This window comes from Hesperophylax consimilis, chromosome 7, assembly GCF_061612785.1.
Source record: "Hesperophylax consimilis isolate HC1 chromosome 7, BYU_Hcon_1.0, whole genome shotgun sequence".
Taxonomy (NCBI): domain Eukaryota; kingdom Metazoa; phylum Arthropoda; class Insecta; order Trichoptera; family Limnephilidae; genus Hesperophylax; species Hesperophylax consimilis.
Genome location: NC_142842.1, coordinates 27108080 through 27131870, shown reverse-complemented (window position 1 = coordinate 27131870; position 23791 = coordinate 27108080). Strand labels below are relative to the sequence as shown.

The window sequence follows — 23791 nt, the reverse complement described above, 5'->3', positions numbered from 1 at the left end:
ATGTTGTACAGATAATGAAGATCTACATAAACATGATAAAAATTGAGACAAGAGACAGAAAAATTGCGTCATCCAACTTGAAAAAAAGGTTCAATTTGTTAACCCGTTTAAAACAAATAAATAAGTCAGAAAAAAATTTAAATGTCACCCCTGACTGTCACTGAAATCAAATCATTACTCACTTAGGCTGCAATTAAAAAAACATTCTTGATTTAGTCAAGGAATCAACGATTTTGTAGCTACCAACGAATCGTTTGAAGACTTTACGATGAAGTTGCTGAATTATTTGGTATGTTTTAATTCAACCTAAAGATGTGGGTTGGTATTTGCTTTTCGGTTGGTATAAAAGCCTTCCGCTCCTGAAACTTGGCATCAGCTGATTTTAGTTCATCGCTTAACAATCAACTTACTCAAACACAATGTTCAAATTTGTAAGTAAATACTAACTTGATAACGTACTCACTTTTACAAAATAATGTATATATTTTTTTAAATATCGCTCGTACTTTAAAACTGTCAATTTTTTAAACTTTCAACCTGTCAAACTTTCATACTTACGAACACTCATACATTCAAAAATATATTCAAGCTGTCATATTTTCAATTTACAAACATTCAAACTGTATAGTGCCTTTTCAAACTTTTAGATTATTTGGATCCCTCTGCCAAAATCCTGGTTCTAAACCTAAACGTTTCTTATTATGATTCCATTTCATCTGTCGTCTAATTTGTTTTCTACTCTGTGTAGAATAGCTGATATTTAATATCAATTGACTGGGTTCACCTTCTTTTGCAGTTCTTCCTCGCTGCCTGCGTGGCCGTTTGCATGGCTGCTCCTAAGCCCAAGCCGGATTTCATCACTCCATTGGCTTACTCTGCCTACCCTTACGCCGAAGGAGTGGCCACCTACCCAGCCGTCTCTACACATCAGAGTACAGTTGTACACTCTGCCGTCCCAGCCGTTTCCACCTTCTCTGCCGTCCCAGCCGTTTCCACCTTATCTGCTGTTCCAGCCGTTTCCACCTTCTCTGCAGTACCAGCCGTTTCCACTTATTCTGCCGTTCCAGCTGTGTCTACATATTCAGCTGTCCCAGCTGTGTCCACATATACTGCCGTTCCAGCCGTGTCTGGACCGTACTCTACCCCGTTGATCAAGAGTGTGGGATACACCTCAGGATTGCCCCTTTCATACTCTAGCCTGCACTACTTCTAAATGCAAGTTAAACGGAACGGACCTTTCTTCTAACTGCTCATTTTTATTTTTCAAGTATATACTTCTAAATAATGTTTTTTTTTAATAAATTTAAACTGGTTTTAATCGTACTTTACGAGTATTATTTCCTGGTACAAAGCAAAGCATTTCGTGGGAACCTCCTACGAAATGCTTTGCTCCTATCTTTTATGTTTATTGGGTGATGTAATATTCCTCGTATAGGCAAAAGTCCCCAAGCCCAGAACACGGCTGTGAAATACTTTCCTTCCGCAATAATTATTATGTTTAGATATGAAAAATATAATGAAAAATCAGATTTGTGTCCACGCTCAACATAACTTAGTGTACATTACAAAAAAATATCCACTTGCATTATAAAAAGAAAAATAATCATTTATAAATTTGGAATTAAAATCCTTGTGTATGTGAATTAGTGACTACCTGAACAGGACGTTATTCATATTAAATAAGTTTGTGACGTGCTCTGCTATATTGGTACAATGGTACACGGAGAAAAATGAGTACGGTTTTTTAACCAAGATACTGTTAGAAATTTTATCGCCTGACCATTTCCCAATAAAATATTAGTCATTCAGAATATGTCTAAACACGTGTTCATGCAAGTGGCCTTATCCGAATACATATAACGGGCGAGACGAAACAATATTATTATTTTTAAGAACACGTGTTCCAACTCCTCGTATTCGTGTTTTACTGAAATTTTAACAGAAAAAACGAATAATTAGACCAGATTTTTAATAAAATAAAAATATTTTGGATCAGTAAGTTTACTGTAAATAATCAGCATATAAGTTAGTCAGTTACCATTAACAAATAAAATTTAAAAAAAACCAATGCTGGCGCTTTCAGAAAATTTCCGGCAATTTCAGGAATTAAGTTATTAAATTTTAGAAAAGTTTAAATGAGTTCCGTAAAATCTCAGGGTCGTACGCGAACAATTTCTGGGAACAATTTGTTCATAATATAAAGCCAACATTGTTATAATACATTCAGATTTATTTTAAATCATAATAAAGTGACCTTCAATCATAAAATATAGATAAAAAATATTTTGAAGGATATTTGGCAAATGTCCCGAAAAGCTCAACACTCAATGGTATCGTAAGACAGTATAATTATTACATTTGTAAATGTCTTTCAAAATCTCCCAAAAGTTACCAGATTTACAAAGAACAGACAGGGAAGCTCGTGAGAAGTGTTAAAAAAGTTTTGTTAGCCCGGTTACATATTTTATAATAAATTACACAAAATTTACGCAGAATCGGAGTAAAATTACAGTTAAATTGATTCTGTAAAAGGAGGCTTGTTAATATTTTTCTTTTCTCATTGTTTGGCTTCCGTTGTTGATTGGTTTCCGACCTTGGCTACGAACCGAAGGCGTGCCCAAGACTTTTTTTTGTTACTTGTTTATTCATATTAATTTTCATTAAATATGTTTAACCTAACGAAGAAACCATTGGTTTCGAAACTGTTAGCTCTTCTTTGTATACAAGGTGTTGTTTACAAAGTTATTTATTTTCTTTAATTTTAAATTGTTTTATTTCACAATTTGAATACCGGTCGGTGGCCGAGTTGACATCGCGCTTGGGTCCCAGCGTAATTATTGGGGATGCGATAGTCTGAAAGACTCCAGACAATTGAGAGCAGTGGAGAATCGTCTGCGGTTTTCACTTAAAAAAAGATAACCTAGAGGGAAATAATATTATCAAAAACTAAATAAATACGATTTGTGAAACAGTTCATCTAATTATATTAAAGTTATTAATAAAAGTTACTTACTCGTTTATGTTGTAATTACTTTTGTTCAGTAAGAAAGTTTTTATTTTGAAGGGATTCATTATTTCGTTTGAAAACTAGTTCAAAAAACTTTATTGAAACTTTCTACACAATCTGTGTGCATTAGTATATTCTGTCGTATCAATTCAATTCAATTCAATTTCTTTCCGTTCCGTTCCGTTCCGTTCCGTTCCGTTCCGTTCCGTTCCGTTCCGTTCCGTTCCGTTCCGTTCCGTTCCGTTCCGTTCCGTTCCGTTCCGTTCCGTTCCGTTCCGTTCCGTTCCGTTCCGTTCCGTTCCGTTCCGTTCCGTTCCGTTCCGTTCCGTTCCGTTACATTCTATTCAATTCAATTAAATTAAATTCAATTAAACTCAATTCAATTCAATTCTATTCTATTCAATTTAATTCATTCAATCCAAATCGATTCATTTCGATTCAATCCAATTTGTTTATTGCTTTAAAAACATTACAAAATTACATTTTAATTCGTTTTAAAGTACACTTGTTAAATGGTATTACATGATAGATAAGAGAGAGCTTGCCTTTTAAATGCAGATATCCGAATTGATTCTGTTCAACACTAAGACTGCTCTCCCCACCGGCATGACCATTTGCAAGTTTGATATAGCAGTCTGCTGTCGGTGACAGAGATAACCATCAGGAACATAGAGACTAATGTTCTCCACGATAGTCGGATTTTTCAACCATCCACAAATTAGTTTAAAGAAGTGCGATACAATATTCATATCTCTTCTGACCCGTAGATGGTTCATACCGAGCATTCCCAAGAGAAAGTCAGTAGGATAGAGCCACGGGTAGTAGCCATACTCCCTCGGGTGGAAGAATCTCACAAATTACTTCTGCACTCTCTCCAACTTGAGGGACTACTTCACCTGGTGTGGATACTCTTTAACCCATATTTCGCTGACGGTTCAAAAACGCACCATCCTGGTTGCTTGGTCATATTTTGATAACTTGATAAGGATTCACCGTTATTCTTTCAGATATTTATAGAAAAGGTTTGACTTTACCGTTAGAACTAAACAGGTAGAAATATATTTGCTTCAGTCGCATTGTAGACGCCCCCAAAGTCGGACAAAATACGACACTCAGGTAAGCAATTTTTAAATAATTATTATATTTAACATATGACTAAAATTCTTAATATATTCTAGCATTTTTTAATACAGAATTGAAACGTATTTAATAATTTGAACACTTTAAAAAAAATAAAAATTTCAAAGGTACTCATTTTACATAGTTTATTTAAGTGGTGCATTAACGCACCGTCAGCGAAATACGGGGGTAAAAACCTTGGCATTATTTTATTCATAATTACCGGAATCAATCGCTAATACTGTGTTTTTTTCTGAATAGGATGAATCCAAAGGACTTTTTTACCGCACAAGAGGCTGCTGACTTTATCACTGAGAATTGGAATGTCAACGATGAAGACGGCGAAGAAGATATTCCAGATGTGGTCGTTTTACCACCTGAAGTCGCCGAAGTTACTGATGAAGAGGATTTTGATGACAATGATTTACATGAAGACACTGCATTTAGCCATACTTTCGGAGATACGGCAGGAACTTTGGAAGTCCACTCCAAGAGGCTGATGAGTGAACCTTCAACAACTCCATCCCAACCCCAACCATCAACATCTTCGTCATCAATGCCAAGGGAAATGCGTTGGAAGAAATCGAAACCTAGTTATTCGCGAGTGCCAAACAACGTTGAGAATAGAAGCGTCAAAGGTGTGAAAAGAAAATTAGTGGGTAAATCTTGTACCGAGTTCTTTGAACTATTTTTTAATGATGATCTTATTAACTTAATTGTAGAACAATCAAATGGTTACGCTCTATTAAAAAACAAAGTAGCCACATCGTTGACGATCAATAATATAAAAACATTTATAGGATTTTTATTATACACTGGGTATCATAGGTTACCTCGTGAAGAAATGTATTGGTCTCTAGATGAGGACATTACAAATCCTTTTGTAAGGTCATGCATGACCAGACAAACCTATCGTGACATCAAGAGTAATTTACATTTGGCTGACAATTTAAATATCGATACGACTGAAAAACTTTATAAAGTTAGACCATATTTATCCTTGTTGAATAAAAATTTTAAACAGTTCGGAATTGTAAGGCATGCGCTGTCAATAGACGAACAAATGATCCCTTATAGAGGAAAACATTCGTGTAAAATGTATATTCATGGCAAGCCAATCAAATTTGGATATAAGTCGTGGACATTGGCTTCTGCAGATGGATATATTTATGCATTTGATATATATGCGGGAAAAAACAAAGTGCCGTCAAATACTAATAATTTGGGTATGGGAGGCAACGTCGTGAAGGATCTTCTGAAAAGTGTAGACACTCCAGGAAATCACATTGTTTATTTCGATAACTTATTTACATCGATCCCACTTTTGAAATATTTAAGTGATTATTTGTTTTTCGGTACTGGTACGATAAGAGAAAATCGACTAAAGAACATCGGTACACTAAAAACGACCAAACAAATTAATAAATTAGAAAGAGGGGAATATGATTATAGATTCGAAAAAAACAATGAGATACTGTTCGTTGGATGGAAAGATAGTGCTGTAGTTACAGTGGCATCTAATTTTGATAACGTAGAGCCCATTAAAAACGTATCGAGGTATTCAAATATTAAAAAAAAGATATATAAATGTCACTCAACCCAGCGCTCTTACCCAAAATAATCGTTTTATGGGAGGTGTTGATTTAGCGGATAATTTCGTTTCAAACTATAGAATAAGGATTCGTGGTAAAAAGTGGTGGTGGGCAATATTCTCCAACTTCTGTGATGTGGCACTTTGTAATGCATGGAAACTATACCAAATGGTTCATCCAGAAGAAAATATGAGCCTTTTGAATTTTAGAAGAAGTGTGGCCACCGCTCTCATGAAGTCGTCAAAAGTAAATTCTTCTTATATTGGCAGACCCAGTAGATTTGCGACAACATCGAGGTCAAGTATAACAGGGAGTAGTCATTTTTTAAATAAGGGGGAAAATAGAAAAAGATGTCGCATATGTCATTCACACACATATTTTATGTGTCCAGAGTGTAATGTGGCATTGCACCATAAATGTAACGAATTATACCATACCGGAAAATAGTGTTTATCATAATATTTGTGTATGCTAATTTCTTATTATGTCTTTTAGAAAGGTGCAATTTCCTACCTATATATACAATATCTTTAATTTTAGTTCATATTAGTAACACGATTTATAAATGAAGAGAAATAAATCCACTTTCAAATAAACTTGTTTGGTTTCATACATTTACTTTTTACCCCCCTATTTCGCTGACGGTGCGAAAACGCACCACCTCATATTTTTGTAAGTATAAGTTTTTTAATTTTTTTTAATTTTTAATTTTCTTAATTGTGTGTTTATATACCACATATCCAAATTTCATCAAAATCTGACCACGGAAACTGATAGCGGCGAAATATGGGTTAAAATGATTTGACTGTACTATGGGTCGCAATTAGAATTGTGGTAATAGCGTAAAACACAATGCAATAGAAGTCCAGTGGCATGAAAAAAACACAGTGGAAAGTTGACAGTGATGACGTGTGTAATATCGGACAGGGAGGAAAAAAAGACATTTCATTGAAGGATTCCGTCTATTGCGTAAGACAACATATCCAATGGAACTTTTGTGTGCTGAAATGAACGGGAATGAGATAAAAAAACAAATTAAGAATCGTTGAGTAATATCGTGGGGTTACTTCACTGCCAAAAGTTTTACCACACGTAAATTCATTTTTTGGTTTACACAGTTAGCGATGATTTTAAAGTATATGTATTGTAATCTATGTCTGGAATAAGTTTGGGACCCCATTTTTAAAGCACGTGCAAAAATAAGCATGTTTTTTTATGAAACAACGCTCTAGTGATTTGTTTCAAATAAACATTAATATTATTTCATATTGAAGATGAAACTTTAAAATTTTATTTTTTATTTTTTTATAGTGAATACCTCACAAGAGTCCCAACTGCTCCCGTCTGGATGCCAGTGAGACTATGGCATCCCCAATTGGGGGATGTTGTGAGGCTGAAGGTAAGTGGGGAAGGGAAAGAGGAAGGTGGGGAAGTACCTGGCTATTCAGATCTAGTCACTAAACACGGCTAAAGCCATTTGGAGAATGGTGGTCTTACACCAGGGCGATACTGGTAGTATCTTCCACTCTGGAACGTGCCGCAAATATATTATATATTATTTCAATTAATTAATTGTGAAATAAGGCAAATTAATCAAATAAAATTTATTTGCGCACGCCGGGTTCGAACCCGCGACCTTCGGAATGGCAGTCCAATGCGTTACCACTGGACTATTCCGGCCGTCAAAAATTGATTTTACTCTAAAATATCTTTGTTAGATACCAACTTTTGGCAGTAACCCCAAGATATTTTAAATAGGCAGAAAGGAAGAAAACATTTCTTTTTAAAAAAAGGTATTTATTATGTCATTTATAATATATAGCAAGGTAGTTTGGCGAAAATAACTGGAGAAAAATAAAAAGTTTTAGTATATGGTTGAAATAATGCTGACTGGCATTATAACAATTGGAAAATTATAAATTTAGATAAAACTAATTTATTACTTTAAATCATATTCGGGTCAACTTTATTGGGTCGCATTCTTTCAAGATAGATTATCTCAGAAGTGGGTGAATCCCGTAGAGTAAGTTTTGATAGCGGGGTAGGTTGCGGGGAACGCAGAGTAAGTGGACACGGCTGGATAAGCCGAGTAAGTTGAAGGCAGGCCGGAGAGTGCAGAGTAGGCGGTTGGCAGAGCGGAGTGAACTACTGCGCTGTGATGGCTGGAGATGGAGGGTACCACAGGGATTGCAGGCGCAGCCCCTTCGTACAGCGGAATCGCGGGGTAGGCCGGGTATGCCGGGATGGCTGGGTAGGAGGGGTAGGTAGCCACCGGAAGAGCGATGGCGACATCGGCCTTAGGCTTCGGGGCGGCGGCGCACATGGCCACGCAGGCGGCGAGGAAGAACTGAAAAATATAGTCACTTATTTGTTAAAAGAAAGTCTAGCAACAACGTTGATTTTGAAGCACACGAGCTAGCTAACATGACAAAAAAATAAGTTTGCTTTATTTTAAGAAGTAACAGTATACTATTTTATAATAGACTAGCTGAGCATTTTAATTTCTATAATTATAATTTGCATGTATTATAAAAATTCTAAATGATTGTGAAAATCCTATCTAAATCCGTTGCGTAGTTTAGAAGAAATAAACGCACAAACACACAGACGCGAATAGTGACTTTGTTTTATACTATTTAGAGAGAAAGGAGAATACATAGATAATAAGAAGCCTCAGAAATTAAGAAATCCCTTAAAAATAATGAGTATATAGCCCCACCTTAGATATTATGTTCCCATTCACCGCCTCCACTTTTGGTAATCCCTAGTCACGCCTCTACCCCCACTTCGACACCTAATATATGTTCATTCATAATTTCGGAATATTATTCATGTTAAGTTAGTATACATATATGATGAAACAACAATTATTCTGATACCGGTAGGCGTTAAAATATGTAGTGGTTACAAAGTTACAACGTTTCGTTAAAAAAGGCTCACATATTTATGGTTTTAAAACTTTTTCTATGAAAAGTATAACATTTCACGTATCCAGGTAGTCAAAATACTTTTTTCGCATTTATAAAATTTTGTTATTAATATTTTTTTTTTTTGAATAATTAGTTTTTACAATTTGTTATTTTATACCTTTCTATCTGTACCTCTTCCATTAAAAGCAATTAATAATAATTATATTATTAAATTTGATTTAAAAAAAAAATAATAAAATAAAATCATTTTACTGTAGATGTTGTTAAGTTATTTGAAAAAAGTATCAGTTTAATAATATATTATAGTGCAAGCATAATTTTGTGAAATAGTATACATTCATTGAAAATTTCTGTTCGAATTAAGTATTTTTTCATAAGAATGTATAGTTATGGTTACATCATAATCATGATTATGAAATTAAAAGACGAACATGTTTACGTATTTAGAAAGGAAAAAAATGGAAAACAATAGGGATTACAGGATTGTTTTTACGGTTTTCAGGTGGAAATAGGCGATGCAGTTTTTTTTGTTAATGATTTCTCTAAAATATTTTTGATAGTGTTAAATATTTGTATTTTATCATTAATGCTTCTGACTTCATTTGGTAATTTATTAAAGAAACATTTTTCTTGGTCTGTATAATGGTGTTGGCCAAAGAAGTGTTAAATTTAGAGCATATAAATATATATTTGAGTCTATTACGATTTTCAGTTATAAAAGGGTATTTTTCATTTTCTTTAAAAATTTGAATAATAGCATTTTTCACAAAATAAGTTATTGTATGTAGGAACTTTGAATTCTTCGAATACGAGCTCCGTGAGGGGATTTTATTAGAATCGTTTTTATTACGAGTTTTTTTTTAACAATTTCTATGGGGATCATACTAGTTTTGTAAACTGCTCCTCAACTGACAGTGGCATAATGTAGAATATTGATATATTTTTGATTAAAATTGTGGTCAAAACAAAGTAATTTATTATCATTTAAGTAAAATAAAATATCCCAAAGATATGTAAGAATCCGAAAAACATTTATTGCAATTTTGCTAAGCTTGCAAAGCTTTTTAGTAATACGTCGTTAATTATAAATATAAATTATTAACAAAATATGTATACTCACGAATTTGAACATGTTGAAAGGAATGGTGATTGTTAGTTCGAGGATGCAAACTAGATGATACAACGGTTCCTGCGAATGAGGCTTTTATACCATATCTCTTTTGCAGGAGTTGCTAAACTGCATTACTTATTTAAAAATAAAATAGAGTAAAACTTTACGGTGCAACTGTCATACAAACAACCTTTAAAATTCAAGTTTAGCTAAATGACAATGCTCGGCTAGAAACAAAATACGAACTACAAGAAACAACAGGGTAACCATTTTGAAGCATCGCCATGATGTCACATAGTACAAAACAATCATGAGTGCACAAATCATTGTTTATAGAAAATCTTTTGAGACAAAGTTTAAGTTAGAGCTTTACAAAATGATAATGATAATGATTCAGATTTTGCTAGTGTTCTAAATAAAAAAAATTGTTTAGTATCTAACTATATAATTTTAAAATGATAATAACATGTAATATGATATTTTGTTTTCACAAACATATATTTTTATATCGTATTTTAATGCATACATATTTAAAAACACGATTAATGCGTATTATGAACAATAATAAGCATAGTTTTGGTATTTAGGAGTTACTAGGCCACTTTCACTCTGCAATTGTCAAATGTCTTAAGCCAAGAATAAAAACAGCCTTATTAAAAATGACTTCCTAAGAGTTAAACGGTGTTTTTAATATATATTGTATAATGACTATAAAAGTTTGGATTCGTGTTGGTACTAATAAAAAAATCTTTAACTTGGCTCTGAAAGAATCGGCCAAGTCGCAATTCAGCAGACTGATTGTATCAGAAAAATTGTATCAAAAATTGTATCAAAAACATTATTTGTAATAATGTTTTTTCAAAATTTCGAATTCTCTACAATTTTTAGATGTTTGGAGAAAAAATATGTTTTTTTTGTTTACTTTTTCATGTTTGAAATTAAAATATTCCAATTTATAAATAAGTATATTTAAAATAAAAAAAAATCCAACCGGTAATTTTATGTAGTTTCTCAAAATGGTATTTGTTTTTACGACATCTTCAAAAATAATAAATATAATTACAGCACTATATTTACTTGTCTAAATAAAGGTATGTATTTTACCTAAAATATAAATTATTTAATTTAAAAAATCTCGCATAAAATACACTTAGCTCGAATTTGACTCATTATTTGCCAAAATTTTGTACAGGATTTGTAGTAAATGCGATGAATTATTTAAAGCCCGGTTAATTAAGGCAAATCGGCATGTAGTTGTATGGATACCTTTATTGCTACATTATTTCGCCAACAATTATTGTTGATGTAGGGACTGTAATGTAAAGTATCTTTGATATATTAGATTAAAAAAAATCAAACAAGTTTATTCAGAAACCTGAAATCAGCCTTTCAAGACCCCAAATACATCGGTTGATAAATAAATAGAGAGAAAAACGTCAGCTCAAAACAGGTTTTCCTAACAAACTTTTCGGCGGATTGTTTTAGAACTGATGACCTACGCATCCGATGCAAGAAACAAAAAAAAATTCTACAATTTTCAGTCACTAGATAGATTTTTTAACCAAAAACACTACAATGAGCCATTTACTTTGACGAAATTGGTTAATGTATTTTTTTAAATGTTAAACCACTCAATATTCCCAACTGCTCCAAACCGTCTGGACCCAGTGAGACTATGGCATCCCCAATTGGGATGTAAAGTTAGTGGGCGGGAAGAGGCTGAATGTGGTTAGGGGGGGAAGAGGAAGGTGGTGAAATACTTGGCTATTCAGATCTGGTCTCCAAACGCGACCAAAGCCATTTCAAGCAACGTTTCAACATTGAATGGTGGTCTTACACCAGGGAGATACTTTGTATTCTTCCACTCAGTATTATTTCCACTCTGGAACGTGCCGAAAATATACTAGGTACATATTATTTTAAATGAGTAAATTATGAAATAACATAAATTAATCACATTAATTTTACTGGATCACGCCGGGATTTGAATTCGCGACCTCCAGCTTGGTAGTCGAGAAACCTACCCTCGACCACGAAGGTGGTCAAAAGTAATTCGTAAGCTGTTTAGAATGGAATCCGTAATGTTATGATTATCTACAAATTCTAACTTATTTAAAATGGTCGTCACCCATCCGCTGTTTTCATTTCCCGTTATGTAAATTTATATCTTTTTTGAGATGATCTGTTTATAAATCTTGACGTTTTTAAGAATCCTATAAAAATGAAGTTTTTCAAAGCCTGCGACGTTAAATATCAGTCGTCGGTTGAAGTTTGTATAGCGCCTTAGGCGAAAATATATTTTTTTAATATTTTTGTGAAGAACAAAAAGTGTTAAATCACTATACAATTTTTGATCTTATTACAACCAAACTATGGAGAATAATTCAATTTAACAAATTTTACGCTATCATCCTTTTTCTGCTGAAAATCAAAACCAATCTACCATAAAATAACTTTTGAATTGATGGTTTATGGTACAAAGATAGTAAAAGCCCCGAGGGAAATCATTTTATGGATTTGAATATATTTGTGTACACTGATAGTGATTCAAACTGGTTTGAAATAATTTGGATCACCCGTCTATGACCTCTTACCAATTACTATGGGTACAGCCCTACGATACAGGAACACTACACAAGCAAGAATTTATATTAAATAATTCTGCTGTTTGTACTGAAGTTTTGAAAGTTCTTGTGTTGTATTTTCTACATACCAGCCCGATTATTGTCCTAATCCATTGTCTATATAAATAAAAATGTCCGTTTGTTCAAAATCTTAAGTCTCCAAAAGTTCTTCACCGATTACTTTGAAATTTTGGAAAAGAACGTTGGCTTTGAATAAGGGTGTGTTTTTGTATACCTGTATTATATTGATGTCACCTGTGACAGGTAAAAACATGTATTTTTTTTTAAATAGCGCCATCTGTTGGACAAACATATTTTTTTAAAACAGTGCCAAATAAACACGCACTATTGTTTCTCTATCTGCACAGATAGACTGGCGGGGTACATCTAGTGCTGTAATAAAAATGTAGGATGGAGGGAATCAGAATATAATAAAGCTCTAGTTGAAGTAATACTTATTAAAATTAATGGAATAGGTCCTCTTTTTTAACTCTTGACAGGCCAAGATGCCAAACAAAACGTCTATAACCAAGTGGGTCTTTCGACGACCCCGTGATTTTTCTGTCTTATTGACTTTTAGACTATAGAAATTCCAATGATTCAGTCGATTATTAATGGTAACTTATGTATTTGTGCAGGAATTCGTAAAATACTAAAATAATATGTCAAGTATTTAAGCTAATATAAGAAGGATAATAATTTTGGGTACTCCGTACTCCCCCACTTGGCTGTGGGACAGTTAAAAAAAGTTTAAAATATTAGATTTTCAATGTGTGGTAAAACCATGTCTGATCGTGTGAGAAATGTGGAGATTCGCAAAGAATGCAAAACTGATAATAATAATAATAATAGTTTTGTAATTATTTTACTTATATAATGCACTTACATATTGTTGATTGACTAGCTGATCATTTGTGGAAAAGTGAGTGGAGGGGTTTGGTTTTTCCTATGGGGAAGATTTAACCCGGACAACAAAATCGGAAGCATAAAAAAAAATAATAACAAGTGTTTTATTATCTTTTTTTTTGTGTAACAAATAGATATAATGATATCCTCACTGGGATCTGATGTATTATCTCACTGATGCAAGCGTAATATAGATGGTTTGGACATGTAGAGCGAATGGTCAAAGAAAAGAGTGTATGGAGAATATATGACGAAAATGTGAATGGAAGCAGAAGTCAGGGACGCCCGAGGAAGACATGGCATGATCAAGTGAATCAGATACTCGACTCGGGCCATGTCAAGAATCAGAATAACACTAGTTTGTTTGAGACGATGTATGGATGTGAATGAGGCAAGAAAGGTGTGCCAAAATCGAATTGCTTGGCGTCCGTTCTCTCTGCCTACTCCTGCGGGGAAACGACGTTACGTGGTTTGGATGTGAACATAAAATATAGACATTATGAAAATGATTTCACAATGAATCACTAACATTGAAAACATTTTATAGAGTTTATAGAGTAAGAAATGAGGTTGCAGTCAAACATGAATTAAAACATGTAAATTCAAATTATAATAGTCATTAAATATTAGCGTTTATTTATTTTATGTAGGGATTAATTTATCATCGGTGTTTCATGCTTATAATAAAATTATTGCTTATAGTAATTTGTCATTATTTATGCTTTGTATAAAAACCTTGTCTTGTATACATAAGTTTATCCTAAAATAACTTTGTTTTTTCAATGTTACATAATTACAATGATCTTCAATTAAACTTCTAGGTAGCATTTTGTCAAAAGGTTCATAAAAAAATTTACGTTTATTTTAAATTTAGGATTGCTGAATATATATATTAAAGGAATATTTTAAAAAAAGGCTTAAAATATTTGTAAATAAATCTATGTATATAAAAATTAATGTTTCTTTGCTAGTTCCCTACAGACCCGAAAACTACTGGGCCGATTTAAATTTTTTTCTCATTACTGCCAAGCGTGTTTAGAGAGTGGTTTGAATCGTAAAAAAAAGTCGGGGACGCCCTATGAAGACTTAAGGCGATGCCATACGTAGTAATGCAAAATCATGTGTTTTTGGTTTGAAAATTTGGTCGCCTAGAAATGTTTCAGATGCTTTAATTAAATACTGCGTGTAGAATACCTCTTTGCCTATGAAACAATCGAGTATTTTTTAGATAAGTCTTTTTATAAGCCCAGAAAAAAATAATGTATAAGGCCTATGAAAACTGCTTTAAAGTTCAAAATCTCCTACTTACGAACCCATTTTCGGTTATGATTTTATTGTATAATGTGGCAAATTAAGTTATTTATAAAATGATCGGAAAAAAATTTACTATTTATGCCTGAACATCCACAAAATAAAATAAAAGGTACTGGCCATGTTTTTTCTTGCATAAATCAAAACAGGCGGATGGTGTTAAGCGGGAATTTAAACCTTATCGCCATCTATGTAAGAGTTTTTATTGATAGCGGCTCAATTTAAAATATAACACGATGTAGTGCATCGCCTTAACACTTTATCTCTGCACTGGAATGAGATAGACAGTAGAATCAAACTCGATATAATGTAGTTGTTTAACAGTAACAATATGGATTTCATGATACTACGTGAAGTAAATGCTAGAAAAAGTCGGGAACGTCCGAGATAGACATAAATCAATTAATGTTTGTGGTAAAATGAGGCGTTCGTGATGAACGCAGAAAGAGGTGTGTGATGTTCTATCCTTCAGGATATACAGCCGTGGACTTCTTGCCACAGACTCCCAACACTCCTTGGATGGAAGATACCTCTTTCAGTAATAAATAGGTTACTTGTTATTAACTGGTTTATTTAGAATATTGCGTGTACAATATAACCGCGTTGGTCAACCTTTATCCGTACTCGCTAGATTCGGTCTCCTCGTGGGATTCCAATGAAACCTAACCTAAAGCTGAGACGCCCTCTGTCGTCGGAGGCTAAAACTAAGAGCACTGCCATCTGTGTCTGAAAGCCCGAAGCTTTATACACAACAAGGTGTTATTAGAATGTATGACTGGAAGAACTGGAAGTGAATGATTTAAAAGTACGAAGACGCCCGAGAAAGACATGGTACGATCAAGTGAAACAAATACTTACTACAATACAATAATATTATTTAGACCTTAAATATCTACCCACTTATCTTGTACTCTAGAATTCACAACCCCAAACCATTTATAAGTCCTCGAGCAACGCCGGGTAAACGTTCGCTAGTAAATAAACAACAATATCAGAAAAAATAATGTAGAATAAAAAAAGAGTACAAAGAAAATAAAAGTTTAGCACGAAATTTATTTTCTAGTACATAATCCCATCTCCTTCTGAAAATTTGTTCACAATTTTTTTTTTAGTTGGGTAACGTATTATTGTAAATTTTAGTGAAATTTTATTCCAAAGTTCGTTGACCATATTTATATAATGTGTAAATAGATATCTGGGAATAACAAGTTCATCGTTTGCAGTTGGTCTTGTATTATGATCAAATACTGGTACCACTATTTTTTTACATTAAGATTCAGACGCCACTCACGATTTTCAGCTACAATATAGGACGAACAGATAATAAAATTACAGAATTGTGTAAAAATGATTTTGGTACATCATATATTCGTTTAAATTGCATTGATAACTTATAACATATATATAGAGTCTGCTTTGGCGTTCGAAGTATGGGCCACGCATATCGGATCATTGTCCTATGTGAGATATTTCGGGCATCAATCGGTTACAAACGCTCGCCAGGCGATAACTCCAAAATGCCAGCATGCACGCTTTATCGGTAAGTAGGGTTTTACCATAATCATTAGTGGTAAATTGTATTATCAATATTAAAATCTCGTGGAGCATTTGCGGCCGCCGGTCACCTTCGATTCGTTCATTGAGTTCGTTGGAATGATTCGGGCGACGTCGACAGCCGCCACACCCTCCTTCCTACAACAATATTTCATACTGATATTACAATAAATGTAGATTCTATTTATATATGCTTAAAATAGTGTCATAATGGTTATTTTAATTCAGTACTTTTTAATATTGAAATTTTGCTGATCTAGAGAATACTTTTTGTCACACTCTGTATTTATCTCTTGACCCAAAACGGGTAATAAGTTTAAAGGCTCAAAACACGATTTTATTTTTATAATACTAAATTATTTTCCAGATGCCCGATTCTAAAATTATTTATTCTTATTTGTGGCCATTCATCTTTCATGAGATAAAAAATCTTATGTAAATCAATTTCTATTCTTGGATCGAATAATCTTAAATTGCGGAGAATCAGGTTACATTATCAAATAATTGTTTATTTTCATGGACAAGATACGTTCAATCCAAGTAATTTTATGATAGCGCAGACCAAAAATACACAACAATATTAATAAAATATTTGCCTCGAGATGATTACCTTTCAAAACAAATATTGTCAATTTTCTTCGTAACATACAAATATTTTTTGTGTACAAATTAGAGAGAATAATATCATAAGTTTATATTCCAAACGAACGGGGTTAGTAAACATAAAAATCTAAAATCTGTCAAAAATTAAAATAAAAGAAATGCACGTTTCAATGAACTAATTCATTAAATTAAATAATTTTGTTATGTACTGCGTCGCTTATCTGAATTATTCTTCACATACCTGATTCCAATTTTTTAAATGACACTTAGATTCAAAGCAAATTTGAGTTCATTGAACGTGAAAAAATCACGAAGGAATAACAATTCACGCATGAATAAATAACGTATGTTTGATGATTGAACTGAATTTGTATACAGATTTTTTTATTTGAATAGTTAGAAAAAAAACCTATGGTTACATACCTATTTATCAATACAAAAAAACGTAATCATTGACGATTTCACATTTATTTTGCCAAGCAATATTAGATGTTTATAATTTTCAACTAGAAATTTGTAAAATATTCAATCACTAACAATAACTAACACACATTGATGTTTGATTTGTAGTTATGTTTTAGTTTAGAAGTGGTGGACACCAGCGTAGGACAGCGGGAGTCCTGATGTGTATCCAACAGTCTTCAAGAGTGGGGTGGAGTAAGCATGGTTGATGGTGGACACTGCTGGTAACGCAGAGTATGCAGATACGACTGGCACAGCATGGTTGAAGGCAGACACCCCATGGTTGATGGTAGACACAGCTGGTACGGCAGAGTAGGTCGAAACAGCTGGTACAGCGTGGTTGAAGGCAGACACCCTATGGTTGATGGTAGACAAAGCTGGTACGGCAGAGTAAGTAGAAATGGCTGGTAGGGCAGAATTAAAGGTGGAAACAGCTGGAACTGCAGTGTTGAAGGCGTTCACTGGGTAAGTAGTGCGGACAACGGTTTCCTCGTGAGCAGCGAGGGTTGGGAGCGAAGCCACTTGCTGGATAGTAGAGACGGCCTGGTACTGGTAGCCGGGAACCCCATGTAAGGTGGACACTGCAGGGTAGGCAGAGAACGTTAATGGAGTGAGGAGATTTGGTTTGGGCTTAGGTGCAGGTTTCGCCGCGCTGAATGCCACGAGGGCAGCGAAGAAGAAGAACTGAAAAAAAGTAGGTGAAATAATGTTTGAAAAAATAGGTTTAAAATATTAGATTTTCAATTTTTACACTTACAAGCTTGTACATGGTGATTGAAAGAATTTGTGATTCTCTGGAGAAATACAAAAATCAACTGATAATAATCCCGGAGAGTTGGCAGCTTTTATATCAGCCCCATGATACCATCTATTGGACTACATACGAAAAAAACTAATTATATTCATTAGTTCTACTATTATTTAGAATAGCGATCTGATCTTTGCGACGGGAAAATACGTCAGATTTGGTTCTTTATTGGTCTTTAATGCTGCACCTCGAAAACGGATCAAATTCGTATAGTATTTCGTCACCGATGGAATTAATAAATTCTTTTAAAAAATCAAAAATATTAATAATTTTTAAGGAAAAAAATATGAAATGCCACGTTTGTATTAATTTGATAGAAATTTCACGCAAATGATAATTTCGCGGATAGAAGAACATATGCAAAAATGAAATAAAAATTATTACGTTATTCTATATGGATTCAGAATGAAATATTTATTATGTGGAATACTCGCACATTAATTTTTATTTTATTCCAGGATTTATACGATGAAATCGAGAAGCGTTTTCGAATCACGAAACTATTCAACAGGAGGCTTGTCGCTGATCCTTTACAAAATAAGTAACTCAAAAGTTGATTGTCCGGAGTTGGTAAACAAAATAAATGTCGACGCACACCGCTTCGATATAGCAGACAGAAAACCCTTTTCCATATTGACAAATGCAACACCCACTAAAATCAAAACGAATTTGTGAACAGAACGTGCAATTGGTAAAACAAAAAACGTGCAAATACATGCTGACATATTCACTGCTAGTTAAAGAAGTTAATTGTATCACATTTTAGGTGTGAATAGCACAAAACCATGATGATTAAATTAATTGTGCCTTATTTTATCTTTAAATTATTATTTTTTAATATTAACATACCCTCATTCCTTTCCTCCCTCATCAAGCTTCAACGCGAAAACCCGTTACTCACTATATCCGTCCTGTACATTTATAAACATATATTTTATTGTATAATGCATTATATAGGTTTATTACATTTGTTCTACTTCCATTTTTTTTATACTTGTTACTTAGTTCGTATTTAAATATGTTACTTAGTTCTGCTTTTTATATTTTAGTCTACATTCATTAAATACTTGATTGTATATTACCAACTAAACCATCTGCGAACATTTATAATTGGCCTGTCTCTTTTCCATCCTCTGATGAATATTAAATTACTGTTTATTTTCGTTAAATAAATTAATTTTCTGCTGAAAAGTAGCTCTGTAGATACCTCTTTGTTCGAGCTTCTAGCTCTTCGAACTCTTAAAAAAATATTTTGTTTATTGGAATAACTTAATGAGTAAAAAACTCAAATTGTTATATTTAATTATTGAAGACAATATTAGCGATGCCTGAACGAAAATTTGAAAAATCAGAAAAAATACGGTCACATCTAGGAAACCCTTGCCTTGCCGGGTAAAGCGGTATCCACAATTAAATCTTAAAAACATATATTTGATGTTTAATTACATTTTAATGGATTTTCTTTTTTTACTCGATACTTAAAAAACTGTATTTCAAATTGTAACTTCAATTTACTTTAGTGAGAACCTAACGGAAGCAGTACATTTTTTAAAATAAGATTTTTAAATAAAAAAATGATTAAGATTTAATAATTTCGTTTTTTTTTTTTTCAACTTTTTGATGCAAGATCGGATTGAATCTATGACCCAACGAATCTAAATTTTATATTTTATAACCGGCTGTACATGTAGGTAGAAATGGGCAAATATCATTGCATTACTACGTTTTACTAGCCTTGAAAAATAATCTAATAAGAATTGCTGACATTTTTCCAGTAAAACAACTTATTTTCTGTTCCCGATGGTCTGAATCATTATAGTAAAACAAAAATAAAATGCGATGAAATATAATCCAATGCCACTATTTTATTTATTAAGCTAATAAATAGTTTTATAAAAAAACGAATAATAAAATAGAATCGTTTTATTTTTTCCCATCTTTACTGGTTTCCGAATATGTTTGAATTTACGTCTAATTGTGTTTGAATATTAATCAATCACAGTTTGTGTAAAAAATGCCAAGAGTATATTTGGTGAATTTTATCAGTTCTTTATTAAATTTGGATTAGAGGCCAGATTTATTTTTAAATCAACAGGTGTGGCAAAACTCCAGTACGGATATTTGCTGTTTTCTTTATTTTTGTTTTAAATTATAAAAACAAATTTATTTCGACTAATCGGCTAATCCAAAGAATAAATAGGTGGGACCTTGCTCGACATTTTTTCACGGTATTTTTGTCATATAATTTTTGGCTGTCGGTGCATGGGTGATGTAAAATATTCCTCTTTATTCCTGCGTAACGCGTAAAATATTCAAGTTCAAATGATCACTTAATTTGAGAAATTGAAACTGATAGGTATTAAATCACATCAGGCAACCGATAAAGTAGGTACCGTTTATTTTATGAATGATGATGTTTGAAATTTGTATTTCTTTTGTTTAAATTTTCGACAGGTTTATTTATAATCTGAATAATGATTTTTATCGTTTACTAATTATTTTTGATAAGAAGGTAATGATTATAATATCCCGTGATTTTTTATGCGTCTGCGCTAGTAATGCAATAAATGAGGCGGGTTATATGGCAGATAGCTTGTCTTATACACGATGACAATTTTAACATGAAGTAAAAAAAGGAATTTAGCTAGTTTTTTGCGATGGAATAAAAGTTAATTATTATTAAACGTGATATACATAATCAAGAATGATTTACCTGTTTTCAATCGATGGTTTGTGAATAATTGAAGATTTAAAAATGGAATAGACAAGTTTTGACAAAACATAACGTCGCGGATAGAGCGAGTTTTGGCGTAAAAGGATATGGAAAGGAAATTTTGTTTTGTCTATCTATATAAATAAATGACAATGTTCGTATTTGTAAGCCCTATAGATTTGACCGATATGCCCGTTCGACCGATTTACCTATATGCTCAACCGATTTCACTGTTAATTCAAAGGTTTTGTTCTTATCAGTGCCATGAGTGTTTTTAGCGAGTGATTTGGATGGTAAAGAAGTCACGCATTATATCTTCACTGAAATGAGATACAGAGTCAAACTAAAGACGATGTAATGTAGTTTTAGAAAAAATGTGGTAAACATAATGATAAGTGGGTGGTAGAAAAGTCGGGGACGCCCGGGAAGATATGAATCGAATAATTATTTCTACTAAATTGAACCTTACGTGATGAATGGAGAAAAAGTGCAAGTAGAACGTATGACGTGGAAGTGAATAGTTAAGAATTAGTTAGGAAGATATAGCACAATCAAGGTAATCTAATACTCATTTATGGTAAGATGTGGCGTATGTGATGAACGAAAAAAGGATGTACAGATAATTTTAACAAGTCATCAAATTTCAAAATTGATTGTAGAGTTTTGTGAAGCTTCTATTCAAGATCTATTTTTATATTATTATTAGCCAGGAGCTTCATAAAACTGAAATAATAACAGAACTTGAATGGAACCTTCACCGAACTCGAAGAGTGGTTGAAGTTTATAGCTTCTATTGGTAATTGTTTATAGTTAATATATCTTTATGCTATTTTTTTTCAATGGAAACGGAGTGGATTTTAATGAATTATTAGATGGAAGAATTATATTCTAGAATATTATATAGTTATGTAAAAAGTTTGTATGTGTTCATATTTATTTATTGTTATAGGTAATTTACTGTTAACAAATATTATGTACATAGTTTGTTTGCTATTAGATGGCGTGTGAAACTTATTCTATATAAACGCCTCAGTGAAGTTAGTTTCAGGTTAAAAACGATTTAATAATGATGTCCAGAGTATGTGATAGGATGTCCAGCGGTGTAGCCGACAGACTTGACGAGGGGAGTGGAGAAGGCAGACACAGCTGGGTATCCGTAGCCATATGCATATCCATAATCAGATACTCCTGAAACTGCTGGGTACGCAGAGTAGGCAGACACGGCTGGGTAGGCAGTGTGTGTGGAGACTGCGGGGTACGCAGAGTGGGTAGACACAGCGGGGTAAGCAGTGTGTGTGGAGACTGCGGGGTATGCAGAGTGAGTAGACAAAGCGGGGTAGGCAGCGTGTGTGGAGACTGCGGGGTATGCAGAGTGAGTAGACACAGCGGGGTAGGCAGCGTGTGTGGAGACTGCGGGGTACGCGGAGTGGGTAGACACAGCGGGGTATGCGGAGTAGGCAGTTGGCACTGCGGAGTAAGCGGACACGCCATAGTGAGCTGGATAGCTGGCGGCGACAGCAGGCACTTGATGGTGGGTGGTCGTCACAGCTGGTACAGAAGACACTTGTTGGTGGGTGGTGGTGGTGGTGACAGCTGGCACGGAAGACACCTGCTGGTGAGTGGTGGTCACTGATGGTACGGCGGCTACTTGCTGGTGAAGTGGAAGCGCAGAGTAAGCAGCCACTCCGTGGTGAGCTGGGAAAGCGGCCACATGATGGTGGGTTGGCAGAGATGTATAAGTTGGCACTGCAGGGTAGCTGGCCACTCCTGGGTAAGACGCCACCTGGGCCACTGCGGGGTATGAAGCCACTTGGTGTGTGGAGACTGCGGGGTACGTAGCTACTCCATCAAGGTTGGACACTTCATGGGGATCAGAGAGAGAGGGGTAAGCTAGTCCTTCGGTAGCTAATCCAAAATCAGAGTAACCAAACACGCTAGCCTTTGGTTTAGGGGCAGGTTTGGGTTCGGCTTTTGGGGCGGGCTTGGGATCAGCCATAGCCAGAGCCACGAGGGCAGCGAAGAACAACTGAAAATAAAATTTATAAGTGTTTTAATTAATCATTTACGTTTTCAAATTATAACCACATTTAACTTCTAGTATCAGAGAAAACAAGATAGTTGTCACAGTTGTTATTTAAAAAATAAATCTTATCTAAGGCTGACATTTGAAAACTTTAATTGTATACATTGATGAATTATACATCACATCAAGTTGTTTTATTATATATTATTTATTTAGCCGAAATAAATTGTCAGACATTCAGATGTTACCTACATTATTTTGTGTCAGCTAAAACTTTTCTATTTAACATAATTAAAAATGATTAACGATAATAATTATTTTGAAAGACGCAATGAATACATTCAATAATCTGATTGATAAAGGATTTTATAGAATTAATTAAAGGTTCTTCATTTTGATTAATTAATTATCGGTTTGAATGGGGATGTAGATTCGTAATTTTTAAAAATATATTAAATTTTATTGAAGAGTGTTAACTTACAATCTTGAACATTTTGAGTAGAACTCTGTTATTGTCTAATGCAAGACAAGAATTGAATGATGTCAGGATCATTGCTAAGGAGCCTTTTATACTATAATGATTACCAGACAAAAATAAAAAAAGAGTAAAACGAAATAATTTAATAACTTATGACTATCTTCAGCTTTAGTGGTTCGAACGAAAATATACATAACACCTTCTATTTTTTATAAATGATGCCATGTGTATATAAGAAAGTGGATATTGATAGTGAAATGGAATAAAGGCCATTATTATTACACAAGGATGCTCAGTATTAGTAGTAATAATCCAGATCACAGAGTTATGATATAAGATTAGCACCTATTTAAAAAATATTTAAGTTTAAAACTCAATTCATAATAATTTAGGGAATCTGAATCTGATCTCAGAAAACATATCAGATATAACTTTTTGATATTGTTGATGAATGTCTGAGAAAATAAAAGGTCATATTGATTTGTTTAAAATTGAATGGGCAAATATACATTCATACACCTATGCACTACACGAGTCACCCGCTTATTTC

General features: G+C 33.6%; 4 protein-coding genes across 4 annotated transcripts; 1 reads left to right on the top strand and 3 right to left on the bottom strand.

Annotated features, from left to right (window-relative positions):
* Positions 1 to 362: 362 nt before the first annotated feature.
* LOC149422578 (uncharacterized) lies at positions 363 to 1323 on the top strand. Its single transcript, XM_089633862.1, has 2 exons — positions 363 to 431; positions 797 to 1323. Exons 1-2 carry the CDS (start codon positions 420 to 422, stop codon positions 1211 to 1213), a joined length of 429 nt encoding a protein of 142 aa, XP_089489988.1. The 5' UTR covers positions 363 to 419; the 3' UTR covers positions 1214 to 1323.
* Positions 1324 to 7494: 6171 nt separating this feature from the next.
* On the bottom strand, positions 7495 to 9851 carry LOC149422577 (uncharacterized). The gene is made up of 2 exons (XM_089633861.1): positions 9769 to 9851; positions 7495 to 8065 (listed from the first exon to the last, which is right to left on the bottom strand). The coding sequence occupies exons 1-2, from the start codon at positions 9778 to 9780 to the stop codon at positions 7718 to 7720; spliced, it is 360 nt and encodes a 119-aa protein (XP_089489987.1). The 5' UTR covers positions 9781 to 9851; the 3' UTR covers positions 7495 to 7717.
* A 7358-nt stretch (positions 9852 to 17209) lies between these two features.
* Positions 17210 to 18040, bottom strand: LOC149422576 (uncharacterized). Its single transcript, XM_089633860.1, has 2 exons — positions 17977 to 18040; positions 17210 to 17903 (listed from the first exon to the last, which is right to left on the bottom strand). Exons 1-2 carry the CDS (start codon positions 17986 to 17988, stop codon positions 17340 to 17342), a joined length of 576 nt encoding a protein of 191 aa, XP_089489986.1. The 5' UTR covers positions 17989 to 18040; the 3' UTR covers positions 17210 to 17339.
* A 3626-nt stretch (positions 18041 to 21666) lies between these two features.
* LOC149422575 (uncharacterized) lies at positions 21667 to 23305 on the bottom strand. Its single transcript, XM_089633859.1, has 2 exons — positions 23245 to 23305; positions 21667 to 22766 (listed from the first exon to the last, which is right to left on the bottom strand). Exons 1-2 carry the CDS (start codon positions 23254 to 23256, stop codon positions 21801 to 21803), a joined length of 978 nt encoding a protein of 325 aa, XP_089489985.1. The 5' UTR covers positions 23257 to 23305; the 3' UTR covers positions 21667 to 21800.
* Positions 23306 to 23791: the final 486 nt, after the last annotated feature.